The sequence below is a fragment of the Plasmodium vinckei genome, assembly GCF_900681995.1.
Source record: "Plasmodium vinckei vinckei genome assembly, chromosome: PVVCY_13".
Taxonomy (NCBI): Eukaryota; Apicomplexa; class Aconoidasida; order Haemosporida; family Plasmodiidae; genus Plasmodium; species Plasmodium vinckei.
This window is the reverse complement of record NC_051305.1, coordinates 1,906,480-1,919,444: the sequence shown is the minus strand read 5'-3', so window position 1 is coordinate 1,919,444 and position 12,965 is coordinate 1,906,480. Positions and strand designations below refer to the sequence as shown.

The following is a 12,965-nucleotide window of genomic DNA, read 5'->3' as shown; positions in this document are numbered from 1 at the left end:
TGGTCGTTTTTTTTTTTTGAGGCCACAGTTTATTTTTCATTTTTTGTTATATTCCATTTTGCAAATAAAGCTAAAATGATTATTTTTTTTCAGTTTGTATAAAATATAATGAATTAAAAAATTTTATACATATGGATATATAACCTTTTTATTTGTACCTTTAATTGTCAGTATGAATTTAAGTTTTTTTTTATGATAGGCATTTAAAAAATAGTTAAATAAGATAGGGTTGTGTGTGAATTAAAAAGTTATAAAAAAAAAAAAAGCAAATCAAAATGAATAGTTGATAAAGTTGTATATATAATAGAATAAACATAATGAGAGCATAGAGGATGTAATAAAAAATGAGGAATAAAATATTAAAAGGAAAAAAAAGATTTCATCAAAACTGAAATAAGAAAATATAAATGATATATTTTTATATAATGTTTTGTATTTTAAATATAATTTTTTACTTATTGTAAAATTTAAATAAATATTTAGCCAATGAAGTACTGTGTTAAATATATGTAGACAATATAATAAAATTGTATATGTAATTATATAAAAAATTATTTTCTTTAATTTTTTATTTCTTGTTTTAAGAAAATAAATATAACATAACATTGCAGTTATAATTACTATTGTAAATGTATTAATAACTACATTAAATATTTGATTTATTTGTATATCAATTATATAATGGAAAAAAAAAAATATATAATATATGACAAATAAAAATATTATAAAAAATTTGGTTTTATCCTTATGATTTTGTTTTATTTTTATTATTTTATGATCATCATTTTTAAGTTTTTTTTTTTTTGCAACATAACTATTTTCATTATTATCCATATTGCTGTTATGAAATAAGGGTTTGCCTTTTTCTATAATTACATTTTCCGAGTCATTATACAACTTTTGATTAATTTCTATGCTTATTTTTTTTCTTATTTTATATTCATTATAAAATTTATCTTTTGAATCAGGGTTATTATTTTGATCATTATCACTGTGAAGGTCTACATCGCTATAACTGTTGTCATCATTATTATGCACACTTTTATTATTTTTGGTGTTTTTATTGTTATTTTTTTTTCTTTCTTTTAATAAATGCTCAACTTCATCCACTACATTAAGATCACTACTTAATTTTCTATATTCTTCATTAATAGGTTCATGAGTATTTTCTTTTTTTTCTTTATCCTTTTGTTTAGATCCTACCATTTTTTCATTTGTTTTTTCATTTGTTTCTTTTTTTATTTCTTTTTTTGCTCGATTTTTTCCATTTTTTTCGTTTTTATCACCTTGTTCATTTTGTTCAGTTTTTCTTTTATGTATGGTCACTTGTTTGTACTGTTCAACAATTTTATCATAATCACCATATAATTTATCCATTTAAATATTTTATACTATGTTGTATGTAAATACATATACGTATGGAAAAATAGCATAACGTATATGTATTTATATCATTTCAATGTATTAAAAATGTACGGAAAATAAGACAAGCATACTCATATATATAAAATATATATATATATATATATAATATAAAGTAAGCATACTCCTGTAGAGTAATTAGCATACATATAAAAACAAAAAATTATTATTTTAAAATTATAATAGCATACTGGATAGTGTGCAGTTTATATTTTCGATATACAGTATATATAGAAAAGTTAGTTTAAAAAAAATATGTATAGACACATATTGTATAATTATGTATGCATAGGACAAATTATTTTTGATAGTTTACTAAAGCTTTAAGAAATATAAAATATTACAAAAAAAATTAAGTTAATAAAAGACAATACATATATATCATGTGATTATTCTGATATGCATGTACACTAAATTAATTCATTAAAATTTTAAGCTATTGTTTGATTTATGCAAACGTGTCTTTTTTTCTCCTTCTTTTTTCTCCTTCTTTTTTCTCCTTTTTTTTTTCCCTTTTTTTTTCCCTTTTTTTCCCTTTTTTTTTCTCCTTCTTTTTCGTATCCCTCGCTTAATCCATATTCTCCTCTGTTTGCATCAAACAAACACCCTATAAATTTATTATAATTCACAAAATGTTTGAAAATGTATATAATACATATTGATACATCAACTGCTTTATACTAATATAGGCTATATTGAATTTTATAATATATTTATATTACAAATTCTTAGCAATATACACAATAATAGTGTTATTTTTTTCACATTTTTAATTCATTATATTTATGCCAAATATATTAAATTTTTTTTTAATATATTTACCCCTGCTTTGGATTTCCATGTATTTCCCCTTAATTCTGTTATGTTTCCTTGTAGAAAAGAATTTTCAAATGTTTGACTTGGTAATGTATATCCTCCTTCGCTTGATGTACTTTCATATCTTGTATAAAAAACCAAAATATATTCAAATTAAAAAAAAAAATAAATAATAATGTAGTAAAATAAATATTTGTCTTTTTCTTCTAAAAAATTATTACTTCTTTTTTTAAAATATTCTGTATTTATAAAATTATAATTTATATTGTATATATACCTATCATGCTCCCATCGATCATTTGTATTTTCTTTTCTTCCATCTTTTCTTCGACTATAAAAATGTAAATATATTTGTGTAATATTTTCATATGCTCATACGGTATTATACTATTCCTAAGTTGTCACTTTAAAAATGAAATAAGAAAGAAATAAAAAAATTAAACTTTTTTTAAATATTACTTATTTATATTTGTTTTGTTTTTTTCATATGCTAGCAATAATGGATTGAAAGGATCTTGAGGTATATTTTCATGATGCCGACTTAGGTGGACGTCAAAAAAAATCAAATAAATCAATACATATACACATTTTAAATTGCATAGGTTATATTAATATATAGAACAACAACCATAGAAAATGAAAAATAGTACATATTAATATATGCATTAATTTAAACATTTTCAATAGTAATTAAAATTATATGATAATTTTATTATTACTCTTTACTCCGTGATTTTGAATGTCCACGTTTTCTTTTTTTTCTATCTTTTTTATATCTTTGTTCATTTTCATAACTAGATCGTCTATCCCTTCGTCGTCTTGATCGTTTTCTTTCATTGCTCGAATCTCTGGATGTATATTTTTTTCTTCTTCTTCGATCTGATTCAGTACTATACCTTTTTTCTCTATCATGTTTTTCTCCATACTTTTTCCTCCTTCTTTCTCTTTTAATATCCCTAACAACATGATTATATAAATCGGAGTCGATACCTGTACTATTACTTATAGTCGATACTGAAACGTCACTTAAATTTCCATCTGTACCCATACTTTTGCTTACATTTTCATATTCTTTATTTTGCTGATTATTATCATGAGTATCCCCTTTTGATGTATGTTCTTTCATTTTCTTTTTATAATTTTGGAATGCTTATAAAAAAATTATAATATATTATATGGGATGACACTTAAAATTTGTTCGGCATAATTTTTTTTGCTTCTTAAAATGGAGATAAAATATTTATATAACATACATTATTATTCTATAGTAGACAATCGAGCTTAAGTTAAATTTTTTTTTTTCTCAACTCCATCTTTATAATTGCTTGATAAAATTTCATATAAAACTACCATACTTATACAATCCTGTGTTTGTTTGTTTTTTTTTTTTACTATTATATATAATTTATTTTATATTTATAAAACCAGCAAAAATTATACTCTTAAAATATGTACATATAATAAGTACATAGTAACCTTATTTAGTTCCAATATATGCAAAAAAATTAATAGGGTAAAATATTATTATAATGTATATATATAGATATAGATATATTTTTATGCCATAACATAATATGCGGATTATGCCACACTACTTTATACAATTATTATTTTTTTTATATACGAAATTTATTTGGCATATTAAAAAGTTTTTTTTTTTTTTTTATAATTTTTCTCTAAAAATGAGGTCGGAGCAAGGAAAAAATAAAATAAACAAAAATAATAAACAAAAATAATATACAAAAATAATAAACAAAAATAATAAACAAAAATAATATACAAAAATAATAAACAAAAATAATGAACAAAAATAATGAACCAAAATAAAATGTATATATTCAATAAAAAAAATTTTAATTAAACATAAAAAATATTAAAACATATTTACAATTATTCTACATAATAAACATTAAAAAAATGTTACAAATAGTTCATAGAAATATGTACAACAGTTTAATCGGATTGCTCAAAGGAGCAATATAAGGAAAATAGGCTAAATATATCATAAAAAATTTGTATATCCATTAAATGGTGGTATGTAAAAGGTTTCACTACACAGATATATTATATGTGCATATTAAATATGGCATGTGTGAGGTTAAAACTTTTTAATGGCTTATCCTTAAATTTTTTTCGCAAATTCTTCGAGTTGGTGTTTTATGGTGTTCATGTTTTTTAATAAGGCCTCAAATTCAGACTTATTAAAAAGTAATATGCCTTTATTTTTACAACATATGCATAAATTGGGTTCCTTCCCATGAATCCCTTTTGTTCTGTTAAATACAAACAACGTCCTTCCATACGTCCCGAGCTAATCATTGGTCATTGCATTTTATATGATTAATTTGGAGGAAAAGAAAATAATAAAATGAATAAATTATAAACTTATTTTTCTAATTAACATATATTATAACTATGATAATGTACACATTTTAATTTACCATTTTCGAATTACCTTTTCATCATCTACAACTTTTATTCTATTTCTTGGTGGCCATCCATAATATGAATTATATCCTTTTTTTATTGTTTCCTTTTTAACAATTTCTCTAAATTTTTTCAATGATTTTTTTAAACTCTCTTTCGTCTTTACTTCTTTTAATACTTCATATTTTTCATATATATCTGAATGATCAGTATTTATGTCTCTTTTATTTCCCTCAATATTATTATCCTTATCATATGTGCTTACTATATTATTTGTTGTTGTAAAGAACTTCTTATTTACTATATCTCCTAAAAGTGGTATTGTAATAATTATGTATAATCATCAAGTATATATAGCTTATAATGTATGACCAATTCAATGTGTCATATTATATTATATTAATTTTTTTTTTTCTTTTTTAATTACTAATAATTGGTCTTCGTAAAAGGGAAGAAATCATCTTTGTGTAAAATCCTGGTTTTTTTTTTATTTATAGAAAAATAAACATTTCTTTTTTTTATAGCATTTCACCTTATGTTTGTAATTTTATTCTGTTAATTTAATTTTATTTAATTTATATATAAAAAGGGATATTTTAATAACATTATAGAACTAAAAAAATGCGACAAATTTGCGTTCTTTTTAATAAAGGGAATATATATGTGTTTTTTTTTTTTTCATATTTTTTCATAACAGCCAAATAGTACAAAATATATATACACATAATATATTTTTTTTTTTTGAAAAAATTTGGCAATTTCTCCTTTTGTCAAAATATGTAAATTAAAATTAATGACACAGTTTTAATCCTTAAACAAGTGTTTAGAATGTTTTAAAAAAAATATGGAAAATAAAATAAGGTATAATAATTAAATTGTAGAAAATAGTAATATTTGTTAGTCAAAGGCTATAATGAATATGATCAACAATTTAAAGAAAAAATGAAAAACATATTTTATTATAAAAAAAATAATATAGGTAACACAAAAATGCGTTAATTAAAAAAGGAAGTAATGAAAAGTTGGTAGACAATATATGCCTACTAAAAATTTACACAAAAAATTATGACAATAAAACATTAAAAAATAGTAAATATCACATATATGTAATGAAAATAGCATTTGTAATGTTATATGATAGAACTTGGTATGTTATTAAAATTAAGCTAGATCGTTTCATAATGATCTTCCCTTTCAAAAGCACTTAAACTGTATAAATATTCCCGATTTTCATCCACATTTTGACATATTTCCGATGTTGTGCTCTTCAATTCCGTTATGTGCTAAAGAAGGAAAAAGTTAAGTAAGTTTGTAAATGCATGTACATGTATATATACATACGTACATATTCCATTTTCCGCATTGGTCACCACATTGACGTTGCAACCTTCGAAAAATGAGGGATGAATATGTAAATATGGATTGTGTTTTTTTAAAATTACCTGTTCATTTTTTTCAATGGTGTTCTTTAGATTAGTTGTAAACTCTTTATCTGTGTAAAGAAAGTTTTGAACATGTCTTTTTTCCCTTACAAACTCCTCAATGTTTTGATTTATTTTTTGGAGTTGTGCATCTATGGTAAAGGAATTAAAGAGATCCAAAATTTCGATAAGTTTAAATTTACTGAATTCATATTTAGTTGAAAAAAAAGAAGAATTATTTTTTAACATAAAAAGTTTATCAAGTATATCTAATCTAAATAATAATCTTTGTATAATTCTTTGTGCTTTTATTTTAATTTCTGCAAAATTATTTTTAATTATATTTAAAATAAATAAAAGATTTTCATTATTTTTTCTAATAATTAATTTTCTTTTTTTAAGCATTTTAATATTTTTTTCATGATCATTTAAAATCATTTTTATTTTATTTAAATCATATATAGGTACAATACAATAATTATTTTTATCTGGATTTTTTTGAATAGCTTTAAAATATTTATTTAGTAATTCTTTAGACATTAAATATTCATGCTTGTAAATATTATTACTCCATATTATGTTACAAAATGCGCTTAAAAGTACTGAGTTTAAAACTCGATTTTTTGATTCACTTACGTCATCTTTTAAATAAATAAAATTCATCGTGTAAGGATTCTTTTCATATATGTATGTTTCGAGGTATGATTTGCAAAGATGGATCTTCCCAAGCTTCATAGAGATCTCCTCTGAATGGGTAGAAAAAAGCATAAGCACGCATGTGTATGTGTATGTATGTATATAGAGATAGATAGACATGTACAACTATATGTACACATGTAGTGTCATGCTTTCCTAATTTACTTACCGCATAATTGCTCTGTTAGGGATTGCCTTATTTTTAGGGAGCTGTTAAAATTAAATTTGCTTTCTAATGTGATGTTTCCATTATTATTATTATTTTTTAAATAAGAGTTTTCCGTCTGTTCTTGTGATTCATTATTTTTATTATTATCTGTATTGGTGGGAATATCATTATTCGATTTTGTGAGAGTATTTAAATTGTCTTGGGATGGATTTATAGGATTATTTATCAGACCATTTGAGTTGTTTTTAAAGTTTTGTTCTTCTCCTGGTACTAAATTTGTTCTTTCATTAAATATTGTAGTTTGATTATTTGTTATATTAAAAGAGTTTGGAATATTGTCTGTTTTTCCATTTTCTAATTTATTTGAAAAAGTTTGATTTATTTTATTATTTCCACTTTCTTTATTTTTATCACCAAATATGAACTGATTTAACATATCCATATTTTTATGCATATATATGTATATGCCCAATTTTCTTGTAAGAATGTATTTTTCAAATTTTTAAATAAACGTTAAAGCTACTACCTCATATTTTTCCACTAAATTTTAATTATATAAAATTACGAAAACCAAAAATATGCATATTCTTTATATAAACATATGGATATGCTAGTTTGACTTTGTCAATTTTTGTAAAAAAAAAATCTTAATAAACAAGACTAGCCTTTTTATGTATATTCAATATATTTTATATTTTGTTTCAATTATTTACCAATAAATGAAATAAAAATGTTATAAAAAAATTAAAATATGATAATTATAGAAATAGCAAGTTAAACATATTAAAAATAAATTATTCGAATAGCATAAAATTTATTTATATATATTATGCTCATATGCATTATATATATTTCATATTATATATATTTTTTTTTTTTCAAAAAATTTCCATATTTTTAATTATATAAGGGAAATTTTCCATTCCAAGGTTGAAAAAAAAAATTGAAAATTAACATATTTATTTAATGCTTACTTAAATTTTTCAAATTCTCTATATGATTATATTTGTTAGTAATACTATTGAGATTGGAACAATATTTTTATATTAAGTATTGAGGGGTTATATCTTATTTATAAAATAAGTATATATATGGATTTGCAAATTATTTTAAAGGATAAATCCTTTCTTAACATGAAATATTATTACACTTTTTTAATTATTTTTATTTACTATTTTCATTATGCCTGTATAGAAAAAGGTGAAATAATTTAATTCGAAAATATTTAATCACACATGTATAAAACCGAAATATTAAGACAAATTGATGGAATTATTTTAAATACATAATTAAAAAATATGCATAAAGAAGGATTACCTTTATTTAATTGTGGGTTTATTTACACCCGTTTTATATACCTTATTAAATAGTCAAATTGGGGGTATACATTAATATATATATATATACCCTCTCTATACCTTTCATATTACACAATAATTTTTAATAAACAAAAGAGACTATCGAAAATGAATATGTAAATTTACATACATTTATACTCTTCTTTTTGTGGAAATGGAAAATGGGGTTATATAATTATTACACATAAGACATTTGCTTTCTCACATTTTTTTACAACAATTGGTTTTAAAAAATGCTATAAAAAATGTTATAAAAAATGTTATAAAAAAATAATATTTCTTACAACCATTTTGTAATTGCTCAAATAATGGTTGAAATAATTTAACCAAATTAAAAAGAAAAATTTACTATATATTTTAATATCCTCAAGTTCTATTTTTTAATTAAAAAGCACAACATAAAAGGGAATATACATGTTAAAGGAAAAAAAAATAGATTAAACAGGGTTGCTTAAAAATTGTTTTTTAAAATTGCTCTCTTTTATGTTCAAAATATTTTCAAATTTTTATTGAATTATATGAACATGAAAATAATGTATCTTATCCATATTGTTCCTACATATATATATTGAAAGGAAAGATAGTGAGCACACCCTTTATGAGTGTATATATATGGATATGATTTTTCTCTTGTGTGTGCATTCACCAAATATTTATCCACTCTCCTTACTGTACCATTTATACAAGGCCATCTTCATAAAAATGTGTATAGACAAAATGTGAATTGGCATAATGAATAAACTATCACAGAAATAAAACATGAATTATAAGTCTGTTTTATGTAACATATATATGTATACAAAGATTGTTTACTTATGTAATAATAAAATTATGTTTCCATAAAAATTGTGTGAATTTTTATTTATTCAATGGAGGGCTATATAGAGTCATTTATAATTAATAAAATTATGCATGCTAATTAAATACATGTAAAAAAAGAGAAAATCCCTCGTTTTATAATTTATAAAGCTATAAAAAGAAAAATAAAAAATGGTTAAAGGATAATTTATATATAAAATTTCTCTTATTATTTTTTTTGTCTATTTAGTTCTCTTTCCATACTGTAGAGATATTAGTTTCTACATGTACAAATCATAATTTTTTTTGGGTGTAATAATTAGCTCGACATTTAAGCCTTTAATAATATTATTTTTACATGTAGCTCATGTTAATACACATAATGTCTTTCATTAAATTGATCAAATATATTTCCTAAATATTTTACAACTGATATGAATAAAATACATACATGTGATATATTTAATAACTCCTATTATAAATTCAGACAACTTTTTTAATATACTACAACCATTTTAAAACTAATTTTATAAAATATTTTTGAGTTTTCTATATATACATATATATATACACTTATTGTTTTTATCGATTAAAAAATTATATAATATCCATTATATTTATTTTTTAACAATTAAAAATATATAAAATGTACCCCATATGCTTGAAGCATCAATTTTTATATTTAACTGTTGTATATTTTTTTACATATATTTGTTCACATCCTTTGGGATGATATTAAATAATATAATTTTCGAAGAGAAATATTTTTAAATATTTTTTTTAGTGCTTGCATTGTTTTTATGATATATATTAACCTTCATAAAATTTATACTTTTTTGAGTACTGCCAATTGAATGAGTTAGCTATATTTTTAAATGCTAAATATATTTTTTTAAATTGGTTATTCCCCAATCCGTATTATATGCACATGTGTATATATATAACGGGAAAAAAGGAAAATATTTAATTTCCTCAGACGCTATTGAAGCAAATTAACTACATATCAGTTTTTGTATAAGAAAAAGGTAACTCTATATATACATTATTGCAAACGTATACACATTTTTATATATGGATAAAGAGTAAATAGAAAATAGTTTCTCTCTTTTACTCTCTTGCATACTTAGACACATGATATTCCCGTTTTTCTATTATAAGCAGAAATATGAAGCTCTTAAGGAATAGTAAATATTTTTTTGTCGTGCTTTTATTATGCCTAAGCGTGTTTATTAGTGGTCAGGGAATTCTTGATGAAGTAAAATATAGTGAAGAAGTATGTAACGAAAAAATCGATATTCATATATTAGTGGACGGTTCAGGAAGTATTGGGCACTCCAATTGGAATCTCTACCTTATTCCAACACTTACTACTTTGGTTAACAACTTAAATATTTCAAAAGATGCGGTTAATATAACTATGACACTTTTTTCATCATATACACAAGATTTAGTTAGAGTTAACGGATATGGATCTACTAGTAAAACCGATCTACATTTTGTAATTGAATATATTAAAACTAGATATTTGCCCCAGGGTACCACAAATTTAACAGCTGCATTAGTGAATGTTGATAATTTAATTCAAAGCAAAGCGGTTAGACAAGATGCAATACAATTAGTTATTGTATTAACGGACGGTATTCCAAATAGTTTAAAGAAAGCTGCTGATGCTGTCGGTGAATTAAAAAGAAAAAATGTAACTGTTTCAATTATAGGTGTTGGTGCAGGCGTTAATCATAAATATAATCGAATTTTAGTTGGATGTCCTAGACTTGGACGATGTCCATACTATGCTTCTGGTGATTGGAATAAAGCACAAGCAATGATAAAACCTTTTCTTGCTAAAGTTTGTCAGGAAGTAGAAAGGACTGCTCATTGTGGAAAATGGGGAGAATGGAGTGAATGTTCTGCTACTTGTGGTACTGGAGCAAAAATTAGAAGAAGAAATAAATTACATCCAAACTGTATTTCAGAAATGACAACTCCATGTAAAATTCGTGACTGCCCCACAAAACCGGAAGCTCCACCTGCCCCCACAAAACCGGTAGCTCCACCTGTCCCCAAAAAACCGAAAGCTCCTCGTATCCCCTCAAAACCAGTAATTCCTCGTATCCCCTCAAAACCAGTAATTCCTCCTACCCCCTCAAAACCAGTAGTTCCTCCTACCCCCCAAAAACCGGTATCTCCTCCTGTTGCCCCTATTAAAGTTCCAGAGATACCAATAGAGCCTGTAGAGCCTATAGAACCAGCAAAACCAATAGAGCCAGAAAATCCAATTCTACCAATAGAACCTATAATACCAGCAGAACCAGCAAATCCAGAAGAACCATTAAGTCCAGAAAAAATTGAAGATCCATTTATAATCCCAGATGAACCTACAGACGACCTAATTATTCCAGATGTTGAACCAGCAAAACCAATAGAGCCAGAAAATCCAATTCTACCAATAGAACCCATAATACCAGCAGAACCAGCAAATCCAGAAGAACCATTAAGTCCAGAAAAAATTGAAGATCCATTTATAATACCAGATGAACCTACAGACGACCTAATTATTCCAGATGTTGAACCAGATGTACCTATAGAACCCCTAGATATTCCAGATATAAAACCCAAGAAACCTAGGGCTCCACTAGATGTTCCAGATATAGAACCCGAGGAACCCATTGACCCCCTAGATATTCCAGATATAGAACCCGAGGAACCCATCAACCCCCTAGATATTCCAGATATAGAACCAGATGTACCTATGCCCCCACTAGTTATTCCCGGTATAGTACCAGAAAAACCTATAAAAGACATAATAGTTCCAGATATAGAGCCCCAAAACCCTAATATTCCAGATGAAAATACTGAAATTCCAAGCAATTTACCAGAAAACCCAGCCGACTCAGAAGTAGAATATCCAAAACCAAATGAAGGTGGTGACAATCCAAATAATACGCCCAACCCAAATAAAAATATACCCAATCAAGATGTAACACCAGAAAATAATGACCCATCTAAAGGACAAGGAGAAAGAATACCAAAACCTCATCAATCACCTGATGGATATGTAAATGATGATTATGTAAATGATAATGAACCCATAGAACCCGAAACCACAAATAATAATGAAGAAAATAAAAATAAAAATAAGTCTAGATCTAATAACGGATATAAAATAGCTGGTGGTATTATTGGAGGATTAGCTATAATTGGATGTGCAGGTGTTGCTTATAATTTCATAGCAAGTGGTGGCGCTGCAGGATTAACTGGAGAACCAGCACCCTTTGAAGATGTAATAGCAGATGATGAAAAGGAAACTATGGAAAACGAACAGTTTAAATTACCTGAAGATAATGACTGGAATTAATTTTAATAAATTCATATATGCAATTGATTATTCTTATGTTACATACAAATCTGATATATGTTTGTCTTTTTTTGTTTTTTAATATTATCTATGATTATAGGTATATATATATATGCCTTTAAATAATAAACTATAAACTCGTTTGTCTTTAAATTGTTTTTGCGTTTCTTTACATCATCTTTCTTTTTCCTGTTTTTGGTTCATTCTTTTGTATTATTAAGTTATTTTAAATAACAGTTTGATCAATTGTCATCTTTTTATGTTATTCATTCAACTATATATTCATTTATTTTCAATATTATGTTTTAACTATTTTTTTAACTAGTCCTGTTATAATATATAAATATTTATACCCCAATATTTTAGTGGCTATAATTATTCTTAATATATAAAAAAACCAAACTTAAAAGTTAATCATATGTTTAGGTTTGCACATATGTGTGTATTTACTATACCCAAAGGAATTATGGGTAAAACAAGTTAAAACAAAAAAGTGATAATAC

At 24.2% G+C, this 12,965-nt stretch overlaps 5 protein-coding genes across 5 annotated transcripts; 1 reads left to right on the top strand and 4 right to left on the bottom strand.

Annotated features, from left to right (window-relative positions):
- Positions 1 to 270: 270 nt before the first annotated feature.
- Positions 271 to 1,377, bottom strand: PVVCY_1305290 (conserved Plasmodium protein, unknown function; the record flags this gene model as incomplete). The annotated part of the gene is made up of 1 exon (XM_037634784.1): positions 271 to 1,377. The coding sequence occupies one exon, from the start codon at positions 1,375 to 1,377 to the stop codon at positions 271 to 273; it is 1,107 nt and encodes a 368-aa protein (XP_037490831.1).
- A 613-nt stretch (positions 1,378 to 1,990) lies between these two features.
- Positions 1,991 to 3,364, bottom strand: PVVCY_1305280 (conserved Plasmodium protein, unknown function; the record flags this gene model as incomplete). Its single annotated transcript, XM_008624205.2, has 5 exons — positions 1,991 to 2,029; positions 2,245 to 2,362; positions 2,516 to 2,569; positions 2,698 to 2,778; positions 2,958 to 3,364. 5 exons carry the CDS (start codon positions 3,362 to 3,364, stop codon positions 1,991 to 1,993), a joined length of 699 nt encoding a protein of 232 aa, XP_008622427.2.
- A 996-nt stretch (positions 3,365 to 4,360) lies between these two features.
- Positions 4,361 to 5,126, bottom strand: PVVCY_1305270 (conserved Plasmodium protein, unknown function; the record flags this gene model as incomplete). Its single annotated transcript, XM_008624204.1, has 3 exons — positions 4,361 to 4,549; positions 4,694 to 4,974; positions 5,093 to 5,126. 3 exons carry the CDS (start codon positions 5,124 to 5,126, stop codon positions 4,361 to 4,363), a joined length of 504 nt encoding a protein of 167 aa, XP_008622426.1.
- A 705-nt stretch (positions 5,127 to 5,831) lies between these two features.
- PVVCY_1305260 (conserved Plasmodium protein, unknown function) lies at positions 5,832 to 7,405 on the bottom strand (the record flags this gene model as incomplete). The annotated part of the gene is made up of 3 exons (XM_008624203.2): positions 5,832 to 5,948; positions 6,108 to 6,832; positions 6,952 to 7,405. The coding sequence occupies 3 exons, from the start codon at positions 7,403 to 7,405 to the stop codon at positions 5,832 to 5,834; spliced, it is 1,296 nt and encodes a 431-aa protein (XP_008622425.2).
- Positions 7,406 to 10,272: 2,867 nt separating this feature from the next.
- PVVCY_1305250 (thrombospondin-related anonymous protein, putative sporozoite surface protein 2, putative) lies at positions 10,273 to 12,462 on the top strand (the record flags this gene model as incomplete). The annotated part of the gene is made up of 1 exon (XM_008624202.2): positions 10,273 to 12,462. The coding sequence occupies one exon, from the start codon at positions 10,273 to 10,275 to the stop codon at positions 12,460 to 12,462; it is 2,190 nt and encodes a 729-aa protein (XP_008622424.1).
- Between the last annotated feature and the right edge of the window lie 503 nt (positions 12,463 to 12,965).